Genomic DNA, 19,269 nt, shown 5'->3' on the forward strand with positions numbered 1-19,269 from the left:
ATTTGAGAGAGAGACAGAGAATGCACGAGCAGGGAGAAGGAGCAGAGGGAAAGGGAGAAGCAGTCTCCTCCCAGAGCAGGGAGCCCAACTCGGGGCTCGATCCCAGGACCCTGAGATCATGATCTGAGCAGACGGCAGATGCATAACCGACTGAGCCCCCCCCGCAGGTGCCCCATGAATGGGCGTCATGTTTACTGCATTATCCAGGAACACAAAACAAGGCCAGGCACATGGTGGGTGTTGCTTCACGTGGCCCACCCGCTATCGGGAGCAGATTAGAGCATAAAGCTCAGCCCTTTTCATAAAGGGTGAACCTCAAAAATGGTACCAAACCCAATACAGCCATAGGCAAAGTTGTGGTTTTATAAAATAAGCACGGGACTTTTGACCTTAAACTGGAAGCCACACAGCCTTCAGCCCCAAGTTCCGGGAGAGAAAGCAAACACGGTTTGCAGCTTTCACACTTGGCCTCCGTTCCCTCCTGCAAAGAACTGAATGCAGCTGCTGTTGATGAGTGAAAAAAGTTTTTATTTCCTTATGTGAAAGAACATTCCAAGTTAGGCTAGTCAGTCACACTGGGGCGAGTCCTTCTCACATAAGAGCCGGGGGTAGAATAAGTACTTTAAGTTGTAGTGAGTCTGGGCTAGGCAGTAAGCAATCTCCTTGTCACACTTGCATAAGAGCTCCTGGCATTTGTTCTCCGTGGGTCCTGGAAGAAGTGGGGAAACTGAGTTAGAGCAGGGCCTCGAAGACACCTGATAAACACTAGGGAAGCCAAGAAGTGGAAGGCAGGAAGGGTCGTAAGTTGCATCTACGTGCGTCTTGGCAATTCATGCGATCTCCACCCTGGCAACTTGGGGAGGGGGGGCGACGTTGGCCCCCGTTTATGGAAAAGGAAACCTGAAGTTGCCAGGGAAGTATTTTCAGATGGAAAAGTCCAGAGTCCGTGCAACCTTCCGGCTTCTCTTCCGCATCAGTATAACACTACGTCCCCTGAGGATCTGTGCAGGGGACCAGTAGGTGCCTGCAGTGCCCGCTCGGCTACTTCCTAGCTGGGTGATCGTGCCTTCCAAGCCCAGTCCTCGCTGGAAACGGAGATTACAGAGAACCCCATGTAGGGCGCCCAGCTTCGCAAGGGACAAGCACTCAGTCAAGGTTGGCTCCACCTGCGTCTTTCTGCCTGCCTTCTCCATGTCTCTCCCCCAAGCTCCTTCAAGAGTGTCTTCCATCTTTCCTTTCCAGCCTGAGCCTGCCTCCCAGAGACCCGGAGGCTGCCACTACCAAGGCGCAACGAGACTGACCACTCCTTGCGCCTTGGTAGTGGTTAGAAAGATTTCCTGATCTTCAAGGCCTAGCTTACTGATCAAGAAAGTATAATGCCTGCAACAGCTTTGGAAATCCTGCCTAACCATGCCACCCAGTGCCTTTTAGTGTGGGCTTTTAATGATTCAGATACATGTAAATATAAAACCCACTCACTACCGAATCCTTCCAAATTTCCTCCAGAGGCACAGTGAAGCTTCAGCTTTGGAGCTAACCAGCGCGGTCATGGATGTAGCAGCTCTGTGCTTTAAACACATAACTTCAACCCTTCTAGGTGTTTGCTCAGGGGGACACAGGGACACTAATAGTCCCTGCTTCTAAGGGTTGCTCTGGAGAACCCAGAGGTTAAAATGCAGGGCATACAGTAGACACTCCATACTGTGGACACTCGGTAAGCTGGAGTTGACCTCCTTCCACGGCCAGCTGCTCTTGAAGGATCCTCTCATGTTCCTTGTAGGGGCCCCTGGGTGGCTCAGTGGGTTAAGCATCAGCCCTCTGCCCAGGTTAGGATCTCAGGGGTCCTGGGATTGAGCCCCACATCGGGCTCTCTGCTCAGCAGGGAGCCTGCTTCCCTTCCCCTCTCTCTGCCTGCCTCTCTACCTACTTGTCATCTCTGTCTGCCAAATAAATAAATAAAATCCTTAATAAATAAGTACAATTTTTTAAAAAATGTTCCTTGGAGATCCTCACAAGGTAAAGCATGAGAGCTTCCCAAACTCAGGTCCGTGGCACCTTCAGGATCCTTCCTTTAAATCCCCTCATTTTAAAACAGTTATTATTTAAAACAGTCATTATCAATTATTTAAAATAAATTATAATTTAATTATATTACATGGTATTAAATTACATTAAATTCTAAAAAAAAATAAAAATAAATTCTATCCTTGCCATAAATAGAAAACCAAAAATCTTATACCATAAATAGAAGAAACTGGTGGAAAAACAAACCAAGCGAAAACACAACAAAAACCGGTGGGAGTGAATTTGTAACACTAAAGGCTGGTTAGATGCTCTTGCCTACCTAAAGGCTGTAAGCCCCAAATCAGGGTGTCTTGGTTAAACACGGAGATTAGCAAGTGCAAGGGAGGTTTAACCTCTCCAACTGTCAGACCATCCCACAACCAAAGCTTCTTCCTCGCCCCTAACTGGAAAAATTAACAGAGAACCGAAAGAGAACATCCTCGTCATGTAAATTCATCATGAAGCTTTCCACACGCTGGAAAACTACTGGAAGGGAGGACCAAGACGCAAACACCCCCAGATCCAAAAGCTGTGTCTAAACATTCTACAAGATGCCTCGGTTATAATTCATTACATCGATAACAAGAAGTCAGGACAACGGGTGCCAGTGTGTGTTTCATGCATTTCTGCAGAACCGGGAACTGAGCAAAGGCTCCAAGGTCCCCATCTCACCCAGCCCTTAGGGCTGCACCACAGGTGCCCCAAGCTTCCAGAGGAGAAATCCAATTCCATCTCACCCAATCACACCTTGTGACCATGGGGCACGGACTCAGGACGCGCCCACACATACGATTCCTGTTTGTTACACAGGGTTCTTTAGTAGGGTTTTAATGACATGAGAAACAGCGTACGCTTCAGCGAAAAAATAAGGAGTACAAAACATACTGCCATATATTATTTTTACACCTGATCCTAGCCAAAGGGCTGAGAAGTGATGCCTTATGTTTTTTTAATGATGCGCTTGAAAAAGACGGGAAAAATTCCAGGAGGTTAGTCAAGGGGTTGTCTGTATAGTATCAATGGAAGTTTTGTTTCCTGTAAAACTTACATTTTATAATCTCAGAGGTTTCTACTTCGAGCCCTATGATACTTTCCTCACAGAGAAAGCAATTTCAAAATTTGAAAGATCGCTATTTCAAGGTGTAATTTTATATATCTGTTAGATTTAAAATGTCTGTACCGCCTAGTTTCAGTGCCAAAAAGAGATGACCTATGGGGGCCATAGTGGCCTTCGTGCCCCCTCATAGTCACCAGGTTCCCCCTTTACTCCTTCCCAAGCATATATAAATAAACACGATACACATTTTTTTTTCAGTGCCTTTGCCATGTAAATTCTCCTTCAAGAAAAGTCCCCGAGGGGCGCCTGGGTGTCTCAGTCTGTTGAGCATCCGCCTTCAGCTCAGGTCGTGATCCCAGGGTCTTCAGATCGAGTCCCGCATCAGGCTCCTCGATCAGCAGGGAGCCTGCCTCTCCCTCTGCCAGCAGCCCTCCCCCCGCTTGTGTTCTCTCTCTCTCACAAAATAAATAAAATCTTTAAAAAAAAAAAAAAAAGGCAAAGTCCCTGAGCCAGCCCCCAAGCCCTTTCTGCATACAAATACTAGGAATGGCTCAAACTCACCATCAGACCCAGCAGTTCTAGGGCTAGTTAACGCCAGTGAGTGCAGTGTCACTGTCTACATTAGAGTATTTCTTTCTTTCTTTCTTTCTTTCTTTTTAAGATTGATTTATTTTAGAGTGAGTGAGCAAGTTGTTGGGGGAGAGGCAGAAGGAGAGGAAGAGAGAGTTTCCTTGAGCAGCCTCCCTGCTGAGCACGGACCCTACCGTGGGGCTCAATCTCACAACCCTGAGCCATGACTTGAGCTGAAACCAAGAGTAGGACGTTCAACCGACTGAGCCACACATGCGCCCCCCTCCGCCTTACAGTATTTCCTTAGCGTTTGAGTTTTTCACAACAAACACGTGTTGGGTTTGAAGAAGAACAAGCAGGTGGATGAATGGACAGATAGATGATGAGGGGTGGATAGATGGGTGACAGATAAAAAAAAAAATTAATGCATAAAAATCAGTAACAGAACAAGACCATCCAGCAGCAAGCCCTCTGCCTGTAGATCTCCCCTGGGCTGCCTCGCAAGAGACACAGGGCATCCCTAGAGCAGCATGACCCCATGGACACCCGAGGAAGGAGCCACCCTGAAGCTCCAGGGTGGTCTTGTTCCCACAGAGCTGGCTGTCTAAGGATAGGTTTGCTGGGACAAATGCCCATGCCATCTCTCCTGTCACACATCCTTCCGTATGTCCTCCCCAAGACTGCTACCACAGCCTCATAACCAGTGCCTGGCTTCCAATCTTGCTCCTTCCAGGATATGCTCCATACCGCAGTCAGAGGAGTTGAGCTAAAATGCAAATCAGATCATGTCCTTCTACGTTCAAAACCCTGGCTCCCCATCTGAGCAGAATGCGTTCAATGCTGTGTACAGTCCAGACCCTATCGCACGGACATCACCCTTCACTCTCACCTAAATAACTCTGCCCCAGCCTCACCATCCTCCTTGAGCTTCTTAGACCACCCAGACATTCATTCCTGCCTCAGGACCTTTGCACAGGCTATTCCTACCGCCTCTTTGCTTGGCCCCTCTCACATTCCCCAGGTCTCTGTTTCAGTGGCATTTTATCACTGTTTCTCTGGCCCCGGGCCATTCTATATAAAAAAGTATCCCTGACCCTGCTCCCCTGCAATTTTTATTGAGGCAAAATACCCAAAACAAAATTTACCATTTTATTTTATTTTAAAGATTTTATTTATTTGACAGAGATCACAAGGAGGCAGAGAGGCAGGCAGAGAGAGAGGAGGAAGCAGGCTCCCTGTTGAGCAGAGAGCCCGATGTGGGGCTCGGTCCCAGGACCCCTGAGATCCTAACCTGGGCAGAGGGTTGATGCTTAACCCACTGAGCCACCCAGGGGCCCCCAAAATTTACCATTTTAACATACACAAGTCATTTAGTACCTTTAACATGCACAAGGCATTTAATACCTTCACAACATTATGCAACCATCACTCCTATCTAATATATCCAAAATATTTCTATCACTCCCAAAGAAACTTCATACCCATTAAGAAGTCACTCCCCATTACCCCTCACCTGAGTCCCACTGATCTCTCCAGGCAACCACTAACCTGCTTTCCATCTCTATGGATTTGCCCGTTCTGGACATTTCATAAAAATGGAGTCACACACTAGGTGACCTTTTGCCAGAATCTAGAGCTTCTTTCTCTTAGCCTCATGTTCTCAAGATTTATCCCACTGTAGGGGCGCCTGGGTGGCTCAGTGGGTTAAGCCTCTGCCTTCGGCTCAGGTCATGATCCCAGGATCCTGGGATCGAGCCCCGCATCAGGCTCTCTGCTCAGCCTGCTTCCCTGCCCGCCTCTCTGCCTACTTGTGATCTCTGTCTGTCAAATAAATAAATAAAATCTTAAAAAAAAAAAAAAGATTTATCCCACTGTAGGTGAAGGTGTGATGAAGGTGACCATACGTGAAGGGATGATGCTTCACCGGCTTTTTTCCAACACAGTACTTACAGCAGCAAAGAGCACAGACACTATATCGCACCCTCCTCCCTTTAGAACAGAACCTTGGTCTCCGTCTTGCCAAAACCCTAGCATGGGGCCGGGCACAGAATAGATTCTCAATAATACGTGCTGGGAGGACGACAGGAAAGCCGTACACCATTTCCGATCCTCATACAAACTCGGCATCTAAATTTCATTACTCTCATTTTACGGGTAAGGAAAGCAGAGCTCAGAGGGATTCAGTAACTTGTCCAAGGTCACAGCACTAAGCAGTGGGCGAGCCAGGATTCCAGCCCCAGATCAGCTGCTCTAACACCTGTACCTGCTTTGCACTCCAACCCTTCTCCCTGCACAAAAGAGTGTCTGTTGGTTTGTTTGTTTGTTTGTTTGGGAGAGACAGAGAGTGAAGGAGCGGGGAGTGGGGAGCAGAGGGAGAGAGAGAATCTCAGGCAGGCACCTCGCTCAGCACGGAGCCCGATCCGAGCTCGATCCCACGACCCTGAGATTATGACCTGAGCTGAAATCAAGAGCCGTATTCTTAACTGACTGAGCCCTCCAGGTGCCCCAGAAAGTTTCTTTCAAAAGCAAGACATGCTCCCCCCCACTCCATAGCCTCAAGAACACAACTGCATCGTGTTATTCAAGAAAAATAAAAGCTTAAAAGGAAAAAACATCCCCCAAGGATTAAGCTTAAAATAAAGGTCTGTCAGTAAATATTACCGTAGGCTTTACAAATTTTTTAATATATTTAAGTCAGGTCCATAAGTGGAAAATGGGGCGACACCTGTAATTAGGTAAACGGCTATGTTCGGAGTATCTCCAAACAGAAGAAGAGAGTATTTTTAGCCAAAGACAAATGCAGAAGAGATATTTTGGTTCTTTTCATTTGGTTCAGGGCGGGCCATTCTGTAAACAGGCATGAGCTCCACTAGCAGACACACCAAAAAACAGTTTACAGACATCGCTTTCACGTGCTTAGCAGCAAGGGGAACATGCGGGTTGAAGGGAGAAGGGAGAGAACTTTAACCAATTTCCCAGTTAAGCCCCATTTTACATCCTCTCTGCCCACCCTGGGGCTGGGCAGTCTGGGGACAGTCTGTGGACAGGGGGGTGTGCCCCGGAGAGGGCACATGACCACCACATTAAGTGAGTCCTTTCTTTCCCTGAGTTGCTTTCAGTTCCCCTGGCTTGAAATAAGAGGGCTGGACAAGTCAATGTCTGGGATACTTTCGGTCCTAAACATTGATATTATGTCTCCGTATTAATTCAACTTTGCTCTTATGCCAACTGCTACTTCATGCAAAGGAGATACACCTAAGAGTCCACAAATCTCTAAGACCATCCTTCCAGTAACCCTTATATTAGCTTCCTTCCCTGCACATCAGGAGTAGCGGGTTTAATGGAAAGTCATGCCAGATCCTCCGTTCTCTCTAATGGAGATAGTGGAGGTCAGAGAGAGGTTCAGATCAGGTTGGCAGCTGGAGGAGAAGGGAAGGGAAAGAGTAACAACCCAGTCCAATCTGTTTATCATGTTATAAACCCCCCTTTTTTCATCTTTGCAACACCCATCTTCGAGGTAAGGAAACTGAGGCACAGGGAAGTCATCCATCTAGGGCCATGTAACTCTTAACAAGGGTACCAAGACTATTCAGTGGGGCAAAATGAGTCTCAAATGGTGCTAGAACAACTGGATATACAAATGCAAAAGAATTAAGATGGATCCCTACCTCACACTATATACAAACACTAACTCAAAGTGGATCAATGACCTAAATGTAAGAGTTCAGGGGCACCTGGGGGGCTCAGTTAGATAAGCATCTGCCCTCAGCTCAGGTCATGATCCCTGGGTCCTGGGATCGAGCTCTGCACTGGGCTCCCTGCTCAGCTGGAGACTGCTTCTCCCTCTCCTGTTCTCTCTGCTTGTTCTCTCTCTCTCTCTGTCAAATAAATAAATAAAATCTTTAAAAAACAAACAAACAAACAAATGTAAGAGTTCAAATTATAAACTGTTAGAAGAAAAAAGGAGTAAGTTTTTATGACATAGGATCTGACAGTGGATTCTTAGGACACCAAAAACACTACCAACAAAAGATAAAACAGATATGTGCATCCAAGATGTTATCAATACAATGCAAAGACAACCTACAAAATGGGAGAAAACATTTGCAAATCACAAATCTGATAAGGGTCTAGGATTTAAAATATATAAAGAACTCTTATAACTCAATAACAAAAAGTCAACCCAATTAAAAATGTGCAACCTGGTGGGCTCAGTCGATAGAGCGTGGGACTCTCAACCTCGGGGCTAGGAGTTCAAGCCCCATGTCAGGCGTAGAGATCACTTAAAAATAAAAATGTTAAAAACATATGAACAGGGGCACCTGGATGGCTCAGCGGGTTAAGCCTCTGCCTTCGGCTCAGGTCATGATCTCCGGGTCCTGGGATTGAGCCCAACATCGGGCTCTCTGCTCAGCGGGGAGACTACTTACCCCTCTCTCTGCCTGTCTCTCTGCCTACCTGGGATCTCTCTCTGTCAAATAAATCTTTAAAAAAAAAAAAAAAAGATTTACCTATGTTGGTGCCGAAGTGTATAGAACAGTCAGAATTCTTTGATTTAAAAAAAAAAAAAATGGGCACCTGGGTGGCTCAGTGGGTTGAGCTGCTGCCTTCAGCTCGGGTCATTATCTCAGGGTCCTGGGATTGAGTCCCGCATCGGGCTCTCTGCTCAGCAGGGAGCCTGCTTCCTCCTCTCTCTCTCTCTCTCTCTGCCTGCCTCTATGCCTACTTGTGATCTCTCTCTGTCAAATAAATAAATAAAATCTTTTAAAAAAATGAACAAATAAAAAAATAAAAATGAGAAGACTTGAATAGACATTTCTCCAAAGAAAACAAGCACGTGAAAAGATCCTCAACATCATTAGTCATCATCAACATCATTAGTCATCAGGGAAACGCAAACTCAAACCACGATGAGATACACTCAACACCCCCACTGAAAGCAAGGAAACAAAACAAACAGGAGATAACAAGTGTTGACAAAACTGTGGATCCCTCATACAAGGCTTATGAGAACATGAAAGATGTGCGGCTTCAGTAAAAAAGTCTGATGGTTCCTCAGAAAGTAAAAAGATGACTCATAGTGATATTCCCCAAAGACATGGGAACAGTGCTCAAACAAATACTCTCACAAATGTTCAGAGTAGAACTGTTCCCAGCCCTCAGCAGGTGCAAAAACCCAGTATAAATAGTGTGGTCTATTCCTACAAAGGGAATGCTGCTCAGCCATAAAAAGGATTGACATTGAGGTGCCTGGGTGGCTCAGTGGGTTAAAGCCTCTGCCTTTGGCTCAGGTCATGATCTCGGGGTCCTGGGATCGAGCCCCGCATCGGGCGATCTGCTCAGCAGAGAGCCTGCTTCTCCCCACCCTGACACCTGCCTCTCTGCCTACTTGTGATCTCTGTCTGTCAAATAAATAAATAAAATCTTTAAAAGAAAAAAAAAGGAATGACGTTCAGCTGTGTGATACCACATGGATGAACTTTGAAAATAGGATGCTAAAGTGAAAGAAGCCAGATGCTGAAGGCCACAGATTGTCTGAATTCATTTATAGGAAACATTATATATATTTTGTTTATGTGAATTATATACATAATGCTATATATAATATATTCTGTTATTATATGTAATGTAATATATGTAATACATATAATATATAGTTATATATTATATACATATTATATATGATATGGTTATATATCATATCTCATATATTATATATTATATACCATATATAGTTATATATCATATATTATGTATATAATATATAGTATATATAGTTATATATAATATATTGTTATATATAGTTATATATCATATATTGTTATATATAGTTATATATCATATATTATAATTATGTAGTTATATATAGTTATATATTATATTACATGTAATAACAGAATAAATATAAATATAATAAATTACAGAATAAATATAATAACAGAATAAATATATATTTATATATAGTTATATATTTATTATATATATAATCATAGAATTCAGTTGAGATATATATTATATATAATAACAGAATTCAATATATATATGTGTGTGTATATAAAATTAGAATTGGTAGATCCATAGAGATGGAAAACAAATTTGGTTGCCAGGTGCTGACGGAAGGGGGAAGGAGGATTGACTGCTTAGTGGGGTTTCTTTTAAGGGAGAGAGTGGGGTTGGAAGAAAATCTTTTAGAGCTAGACAGAGGTGGTGGATGACATTATGAATGTATTAAATATCACTGAAGTTTATACTGTAAATGTGTAATGTTGCCTTATGTTTATCTCTATTAAAAATAAGAAAGAAAGAAAGAAAAAGTTACGGGACCAGTTTCTGGGTCAGCAGCCTTACCTACCTAGTACCTGTACTATTACTTCCTATACTTACTTGTTTTCTAAGATTTTTTTTAAAGATTTATTTATTTATTTATTTATTTGAGAGAGAGAGAGAGCATGAGAGGGGAGAAGATCAGAGGGAGAAGCAGACTCCCCTTGGAGCTGGGAACCCAGTGTGGGACTCGATCCCGGGACTCCAGGATCATGACCTGAACCGAGGGCAGTCGCTTAACCAACTGAGCCATCCAGGTGCCCTAATACTTTTATTTTTAAGTAATCTTCACACCCAATGTGGGGCTCAAACCCACGACCCCAGATCAAGAGTCACATGCTTTACCAACTGAGCTAGCCAAGTGCCTCATTACTTCCTTTTCTTTTTTTTTAAGAGAGAGAGCAAGTGCACACCTATGAGTGGAGGAGGGGCAGAGAGAGAGAGAGGGAGAGGGAGCAAGAGAATCCCAAGCAGGGATTCACAGGGATTCACTCCACAACCAGCATGCGGAGCCAGACAAAGGGCTCGATCCCACAAACCTGAGACCACAACCTGAGCCAAAATCAGGAGTTGGGTGTTCAACCAACTGAGTCAACCAAGCACCCTATTTCCTACTTTTAAAATGGATTCAGCTTTTTTACTCACTTGAAAGGAACCTATACGCAGAAAATACTACCCATCAGAAGGTAATTTTTGTTTTTAAGATTTTATGTATTTATTTGACAGAGACACAGCGAGAGAGAGAATACAAGCAGGAGGACTAGGAAAAGGAAAGCAGGCTTCCCGCCGAGCGGAGAGCCCCATGCGGGGCTTGATCTGAGGACCTGAGCTGAGGGCATATACTTAAGGACTGAGCAACCCAGCCACCCCCATCAGAAGGTAACCCTAAAAATACATGCATCAGTCCTTTTTTTTAGTACTTCGTTTAAAAAACAAAACAAAACAGTAAGGTTAAAAAAAAATCAGTAAGATCGCCCTGAGGGACACTTGATAGTTTCTTTTAAGACTTTATTTATTTGAGAGAGAGTGAGGGAGAGAGAGCACATGAATGTGAGAAGGGGCAGAGGGAGAGGGAGAACCAGGCTCCCTGTTGAGCAGGGAGCCCCATGTGAGACTTGATCCAAGGACCCTGGGATCATGACCTGAGCTAAAGGCAGTCATTTAGCCAACTGAGACACCCAGGCACTGCAACACTTAACATTTTTAATTGCTGTTTTATTTTTCTTTTAACTTCTGGAGTAGCTGGCCACCTAAACTGTACAATGAAGTTAGGATGGATTTTGATACAATCTTCCTCATTAAATACATGCTGCTTGCTGGTAAAGATAGATACATAGATAAATGGGTAGGTAGATAGAGAGATAAATAGGAAGAATTTTTTTTTTAATCGCAGAATTCAGTTAATGAACGGAAGTATTCTTGGATCTAACCCTGCTGTCTCTGTTAAAAAAAAAATAAAACCAGCAGGTGTTCCAGGGATGTTAAAGCTAAACTAGCACTGAACTGAGACTTTCTCCTCCACAGTTAGAAGGATTAAAAGAGAGGGGCACCTGGCTATCTCAGTAGTTAAGCATCTGCCTTCAGCTTGGGTCATAATGCCGGGGTCCGGGGACTGAGTCCAACATCTGCCTCCCTGCTCAGTGAGGGAGTCTGCTCCTTCCTCTCCCTCTGGCCCTCTCCCTGACCTCCTGCTTTTGCTCTCACTTTCTTCTCTCAAATAAATAAATAAAATCTTAAAAAAAAAAAGAAATATTTATTTTCCATAATCAAATGAAGAGCACAAGGGAAGTGAAATATGGTAATTGTCACTTGGCCTCAATGTGAGGCAACAGGGCATGGTGGGGACTGGGGCAGATGGGAGAGAGAGGCCCTGCCTATAACTGGCAGCCCCTCTAAGCTCCAGCCAATGGTTGCTACCAGATCTGATGCTATTGGAGCTCCCAATTTTTTTTTTTAAAGAAAACTGGACATTCAGAAATTCAGATTTTTTCATGTGACCTATTTTGATTTTTCAAATACTGGCCCAAACTGCTTTTCTGAACACTGTTCAGAAAGTGTTCTTGGTGAAGCAAGACATCTGCAGGACAAACATGGCCCAGGGAACACCAACCTGCCCTATTTTGAGAGATGAGGGCACAGCGTTCCAGAGAGAGGAAGGGTTCCTGGGGTCCCCAAATGGTAAGTGGTAGGATGTCTCTAGAACACGGGCTTGTTCCACGGCTCAGCCGTAGGGAAGAAAGGCCAGTGAAATGAACACTCATAGTACAAGCTCAGTCCAAGTTCTACATCCCCCCTGACACTCACTAGGTGGGCCCCCAACCCCAGCCCCAGCCCATGGCCTCTGGTCCTCCTAGTGCAGGACATTTGGGACTGGAGCCTCAGAACCATGGTGAAGGGGGGTGCTGGTCATCAAACCACTCTTCGGCGGAGCTGGCCCGCATCTTGAGAGGATCACACAACACAGACACAGGCCCTTCTCACCAAGCTCTTTCCTTTCATTTTCTTTTGGTTCCTAACATTCTGTTGCAGAAAATTCCAAACACAGAGAAAAGCCGAATGAACCACGGAGAACATGTGTACACCTGCCTTGCCGTGTCTACCACTGACGCTCCGCTTCACCTGTCCTCCCTCCGTCTGCCCACCCACCCGTCCATCTGTCCACCTTTTTTCATTTTCCTTCATTCTGATGCCTGTCAGAGTAATTGGCAGAGATCCAGAACATCACCCTTACACAGCTCAGGCCGTGCACTCCTTTTCTTTCTAAGCTTCGACTCAAAAGTAATTCATGAAGACATTCTCTTTGTAAAGGAAGAGACACGTTACAGGAACTTGAACTTGCTTTCCTCAACCCCTGCCTCAGTCCGATCCAGTGCCTGGGGATGACCACAGCCCCTTGCAGCGTGCTACGTGTCTCTACATACCTTTTTCTGAGCTTTGCAAGTATCTGCAGGTCTCCATGGAAAGCAAGCATGCTACTATGTTGCAAGCTGCTTTTTTTTTTTTTTTTTAACAGAAATTGTGCTTTGCTGGATACGTCACCCTGTGGTTTGCTGTTCCACTCAACACTTCTCGTCAGCCTGAGGTGCTACCTTATCCCTTTCTCTGGGCTGCAGAGTCATCCACGGTGAGAACACATCACAGGTTTATCTATCCACGCCCCCAGCTGATGGACATCGAGGTTGGTTATACCTGGTGTCCTTTCCTTGTTAGCTTTTGTCCTGATTTCTTTGTCTGTTTCTCTAAGTGCTCTGTGTTAAAGATCACTTAGAGTAGATAACCCCCTGGGTGGGGGGAGCAGGGTGATCCCTGCAGGGCTGGGAAAGGGGGTGAGTTCCTGCAGCCAGGATGATGCCCGGGGCCGCTGGGGGAGGGCGGTCCGGCCCTGCTGGGGACTCACCGCACACGATGCTCTGATTGACACACTGCCAGAAGTAGCGCTCGGTCTTGGGTCTGCAGCCAGCCTGCTCCGCCTTCTCGTAGCAGCAGTCATGCTGCTGACAGCACCTGTGGATGGTAGACAGGCAGACCATGGTGGGTGGAGGAACGGACCACGGGTAAATGAGGACGCACAGGGAGCCAGCATCTTCTGGTCCAAGCTGGATCCCCAAGAATCCCCACCTCCCAGGGAAGTAATTTTGCTGACCCCATTGTGTGGGGCCCCCTGGCCCCTGCAGGCCTCATTCTGTGTCTCTGAGCTCCAGCACACCTGCCTCCTCCTGGTGCCGGGAATGAGCAGAGCTCCTCTTTGGACTCTGACCTTGCATGGGACCTGCCATCTGCCTGGGATGGCTTCCTGCCCATCCTTCCTCTCTCCAGGTGTCAGCCCCGATCCCAAGATGTCACCCAGCTCCCAACCTCCCCAGTCTATGACGGTCTCCTGATTACACCCTCTCACAGAACTGGGTTCCTTCCCTCCAGGGCAGGTTTACAATGAGACTCTCATTTTAGGGAAAAGACGGATGAGCCTCTGTCCTCCGTACTGGCCAGAGCTCTGTGCGGACAGGACCATTTCTCATCCACTCTCCACAGGCTCCCCAGTGTCCAGCCCAGGGTCTGCCACATAATAGGACATCAACCATAATAATAATGATGATAATTATTGATATATATATGATTGATATATATATATGATTGATATTGAAATATATGATAATTTGCTGTCGAGCCATTCTGAGAAACATCCACAAATCTCCCCAAACCTACCCATCATTCATTCATTCACTGGTGCTGTCTCCATCCAGCCACTAGTCCCACTGTGTCCAGAGCCCTCAGTGGGACCCAGCAGGGAGAGGTCAGCCAGATGCCGCTCTGCTCTCAAGGAGCCCCCAGTCTGCTGATGGAGGCAGACCAGCCACCAGACACCAATCCGTGGTGAGAAGAGCTGAAACATGGGAGGGGGCCTCCCAGAGAGGGCAATGGCTGAGCTACCTCTGGGAGAATGTGTAGGAAGCAGACAGCAGACAGCCATGCCCGGGAGCCTTGGAAACACAAGACTAAGCAAAGACCTGTCTGGGACAATCAAAGCCTCCAAGCCAGGGAAGAGAGACCCTCACATTGTGCCCTCTGCCACCTCCTACTAGCTGTGTGGAAATGGGTGAGTGGCCATGCCTCTCTGAGCCTCCAGGAACAGCCCTCCTGCCAGCCTCTGAGGATAAAGAAAAAGAACTCACGGAAAGATCTATACCCACAGCCTTGCCCAGAAAGGGCATTTCACTCAGGGTGCAGCGATTAGGGGCATAAATCCAGCCAGGCTGCCCGGGTTCGGATGCCAGCCCCCACCCCTCACTGTCTCTGTGGCCCCAGACAAATTATTTAATCTCTCCTGCCTCAGTGCCCTCATCTCCGAAATAAGATTGTTGTGAGGACTGAGAGGGCTTCTCAAAACAGCTCCTGGTGCCTAATAAGTCTGACCAACTCTATGTTATTTCTGCAGCCCAAGTAATTCATCCCAGGGCCAGGCTGGGGGGCAGCTGCCCCCCTCCCCCCTGGGGTTTGTCCTCATTGGTCACATCACCCAGAGGGCCCCCTGTCTGCAAGGTTGTACCATGTGCTGGGATCGTGCTAGTCCAAACAGAAACCTCAGTTGTGGGTATTCCCTTAAATAAGCCTTAACTACCCCAGGCGGTGGGGAACCTCCTAAGCCCGGGTCCAAGCATGCACTCACCAGTCGATGGCGTCGCGGGGCTGGCCATGGCCTCCCAGACCACAGTAGCATCCATAGCTTATGTAGGACAGGGGGCTGCGGCTGCCAACACAGTTCATGGTCCCTGCCAGTTCTAGAAGCCCACGCCGGTGCACGTGTGACCTCTGGGAAGCTAGAGGGAAACAAAGGTCAGAGGCTGCAGGGCAGGGCTTGGGGAAGGGCTATAGTCCGTGAAGGGCTTGGATGACCGTTTGGGTTTGAATCACAGATCTCCTACTTCCTCGCTGTGTGACCTTGGACAACTTACTCAAGCCCCTGGCACATGACAAGCTCTAACTATTATTAATGTCTTCAAGGCAGCCCTGAAAGAGAAAACAAGTCACAGAGCCACAGCATCCGAACAATCACACCACTGGGCCTTTGCACAGGCTGGTCCCTCTTCCTAGAATGTCCTGATTTCCAGTCTCCTGCCCTTGTCTACTCCGGATGAAGTCAGATAGCTAGTTCCACATCAAATGTCTGTCCAGTTGCCTGTGCTGGGCACTGGGCATCAAAGATGAGCTAAACAGGGTGCCTGCCACCAAGGAAGGCTCCCCTGCAGGGTCTTTCCTGTCTGTATGTCTCCCCTGCGCCCCCAACATGCCCCTCCAGACTTTGGGGCAGGTCTTTTGTTTCTTCCTTTATTTTCACTGCCCAGGCATGGTTTCCTCCCACATAGAGAGGCCCTGAGGCTTGAGCCCAGCCACCTGTCTGGTTTCCCAGGCAGCTTTGACACACAGCAGTGCACAACAGGAGGGACTGGACCCTCCCCTCAATGTTTCACAGGTGTGGAAGAGGAGACTGAGGACGACCCCCACAGTCACACAGCCAACAAGAACCTGATCTGACTGGGGGGTTCTCACCCAGACTTTGACCTCCAGACCAGTGCACCTTTCTCTTCACCCAATAATGGCAAGGGAAGGAGGCCTGCCAGGGTGACTGAGCTGAGAGGCACCAATGGGGCCACTGCTTGGGGTCAGGGACCTCTAAACCCACTGTGACCGGGACATCCGATGATCCCAAAGCAACCCCTCCTTCTGGTGAAGGCCACGAATGAGTCTCTGGCATTGGTCAGTAAAACCAAATAGAGGGGCACCTGGGTGGCTCAGTGGTTAAGCCTTCAGCTCAGGTCATGATCCCAGGGTCCTGGGATCGAGCCCCACATCGGGCTCTCTGCTCAGCAGGGGGCCTGCTTCCTCCTCTCTCTTTGCCTGCTTCTCTGCCTACTTGTGATCTCTGCCTGTGAAATAAATAAATAAATAAATCTAAAAAAACAAAAAACCAAAAACCAACAGAGCAGCAGTAAAGAGTGCGATCCCTTGAGCCTCACCCCATACCAAGCACCATGCTCCAAAATGGACGGGTGTCTCTTGTTGTCAACAGCATAGCCTCCTTGTCTTGTAGGCAGCTGTTATCCCATTTACAGATGGGGAGACTGAGGCTTAGAGAAGCACAGGGCTGGCGTGACCCAGAGCAGAAACTCACACGGCAGTCTGCTGGATTCCTGGGTGTCCGCTCTCCATCTCTTGGGGCCAGAGGAGCCAAGCCAGGTCTGTACATTGTGTCTCACCTCTTTTCATCTAAAACAAGTTTTCAGGGCCGCATGGGTGGCTCAGTTGATTAAGCATCCGCCTTTGACTCAGGTCATGATCCCGGGGTCCTGGGATCAAACCCCATGTTGTTGGGCTCAATGGGGAGACTGTTTGTCCTTCTCCTTCTGCCTGGCATTCTCCCTGCTCGTGTGCTCTCTCTCTCACTGTCAAATAAATAAAACCTTTCCAAAAAAATTTTTTAAAACACGTTTTGATCACCCTGACTTTTTAGAAGAGTCCAGGCCAAAATTAACCCCATTGCTGTTTTTTTTTTTTTTTTCTCCGTGGGAAAAGGTACCATATTTGCGGGGGAGGGGGAAAAGAGGTGAGTTAAATAGAGAGACAACATAGCGACCAGTTAAAATTTCTCCTTCCTCTCTGGGTGACCAGTCCTTGCCCTCCCTCCTGGCCAGGTGCTGCTTCCAGCTGCCCACACATCTGCCCAAAACCACCCCCCACGCCCAGCACCCAGCGCCTAGCACCGTGGCTCCCACCACCGTCCAGATAAAGCTCAGGGGCCTCAGCCCAGATGCCCTTCATGAGTGGGCCCCTCCCCCCTTCCCAGATCCTCTCTCAGAACCCCCAAGCCCCGATCCTGCTCATCATTAACTTCTCCTCCAGAAGAATCTCCCATCACAGACGCCCTGCAAGGAACATACCCTCACCCCATGTTCACCAGGCTCACCTGTCACCTCATTCTATAATCGGCCTTGTCCCCAGGGGACTATAGGGTTCCTTACCACACTGTGCTTATGGAAGTGACATTCTATGTATTTCTTTTAAAGATTGTGTGTATTTATTTGACAGAGAGAGCGCACAAGCAGAGGGAGCGGCCAGCAGAGGGAGAGGGAGAAGCAGCCTCCCCCCTGAGCAGACAGCCCAACGTGGAGCTCCATCTCAAGACCATCGGATCATGCCCTGAGCTGAAGGCAGGTGCCTAACGGACCCAGGCACCCCTGGGAGAACTTCTCGACTGGGAGATCTTTGAGGGCAGATCTCTGCTGTGGACAGCTCCACAGAGTGGGCTTCCAGAAAAGGTCCCTTGATCTCTGGACCCACCAAGCCCCATGGGTCACTCCCCACCTGAGCACACTTGAAATGGCCCAGTCCTAACTCCATGCTCCAAGCTGTCCCCCACCGCGACCTGACCACACTCTGGCCATCTCAGGGTCCTGGGCACAGCCCTCGAGAGAGAACCAAGGCACGGGGCAGCCGTCCAGCACTGAGTTTGGAACCAAGGAAAACACTCCCTCCGTGCCAACTTAGGTGAGGTAGGTCATTCTGGGGTCTGTTTGCTCTGTCTGCCCGCGACAGCCTCTGCTGGGGAGTGCCAAGGCTGTCCAGGCGTCCCATGGCCTGAGTGTGTGTGTGTGTGTGTGTGTGTGTGTGTGTGTCTCCGTGTCGGGCTGTCCTGTATGCCTGAGCTGTGTGTGTGTGTGTGTGTGTGTGTTCCCTCCAAGATACCTTTGCTGTGTCCCTGTGTGAGCCTGTCCATGAACCCTACACCTACATGCCCAAGTGAGGGTGAAGGTGTTCTGTGCCTGCCTGTCTCCCTGCTCATGGGGCATCCCTATATTTTCCTTTGAGTGGGTGTGTCTGTACACCCCAGAAACTGTCAGGTGCTGAGGAGACCTCTGCAAGGGTGATGGCCAAGGGCAGGTGAGAAAACCACTTTCAGTCCTTCACCTGCCCCTCTCAGGTGAACCCCTGATAGCCCTACCTTAGACCTCAGCGACAGGTGGAGTGAACGATCAGTTCACGGACCCCAGGCCCGCTGACTGGAGGGTGCCCCGGGGGGCGAGGGGACAGGGCTGGGGGACAGGCTTCCTGGAAACCTGGTAAGGAATGCGTCCGTGGGCCGGGAGAGGAGCGCTAGGAGATCCTGGGGCCCCCGGGAGGGGAGGGGAGGAGGCTGAGGAGTTGGAGGGGCTGCAGAGGGACCGGAAGGCTGGACTCCCGGTTCCTCCGGGGCCGCACTCCTCCCTCACTCACCGGCGTGTCCGGGTCCCAGCAGCAGCAGGAGCAGCAGCAGAGGCAGCATTGCGGGCGGGCTCAGAGGCAGCGGACCCATCCGACGGCTGCAGGTGCCGGCCGCTAAGGCGGCGGGCGTCCTCTCGGAGCCCCGCAACCCTCCTCCCCGCTGCCCCGCCCGGCCCCGCCTCCGGCCTCACCCAGCCCCGGGGCCCCGCGGGCAGGCGGGGCGAGCGCTCCCGGACCTCCGCCGCCGGGGAGGCCCCCCTCCCCCGAACGCGCAATGGGCGCGCCGGAGCGGAGGGAGAATCCGGCTCCAGATGGGTCGGTCTGGGAACTGGGGAGAATGGCCGAGGGAGGACGCGGGTCGGTCAAGGAGGAAACGTGCTACAAAGGTGCTCCGTGGACGGTGTCACCTGCAGCCCCCTCCCGGGGCTCACCTGGACATCCGAAAGAAGCTTGACACTCGGGGGAGGGGGAGGAACTGAACTGGTCTTGAACATTTTAGT

At 48.5% G+C, this 19,269-nt stretch overlaps 1 protein-coding gene across 1 annotated transcript; it reads right to left on the reverse strand.

Annotated features, from left to right (window-relative positions):
- Window positions 1-507: 507 nt before the first annotated feature.
- Window positions 508-18,901, reverse strand: LOC122895696 (group 10 secretory phospholipase A2-like). Its single transcript, XM_044233290.1, has 4 exons — window positions 18,782-18,901; window positions 15,180-15,330; window positions 13,413-13,519; window positions 508-709 (listed from the first exon to the last, which is right to left on the reverse strand). Exons 1-4 carry the CDS (start codon window positions 18,858-18,860, stop codon window positions 567-569), a joined length of 480 nt encoding a protein of 159 aa, XP_044089225.1. The 5' UTR covers window positions 18,861-18,901; the 3' UTR covers window positions 508-566.
- Window positions 18,902-19,269: the final 368 nt, after the last annotated feature.

This window comes from Neovison vison, chromosome 14 (genome assembly GCF_020171115.1).
Source record: "Neovison vison isolate M4711 chromosome 14, ASM_NN_V1, whole genome shotgun sequence".
Lineage (NCBI taxonomy): Eukaryota > Metazoa > Chordata > Mammalia > Carnivora > Mustelidae > Neogale > Neogale vison.

What these genes read in the sequence shown, in the direction of transcription:
- LOC122895696 (XM_044233290.1), bottom strand. Translation starts at nt 18,860, where the DNA reads ATGGGTCCGCTGCCTCTGAGCCCGCCCGCAATGCTGCCTCTGCTGCTG. An exon ending in GCTGGGACCCGGACACGCCG is followed by an intron (nt 15,331 to 18,781) that starts GTGAGTGAGGGA and finishes GTTTCCCTCTAG; the next exon opens with CTTCCCAGAGGTCACACGTG. An exon ending in CAATCAGAGCATCGTGTGCG is followed by an intron (nt 710 to 13,412) that starts GTGAGTCCCCAG and finishes CACTTCTTCCAG; the next exon opens with GACCCACGGAGAACAAATGC.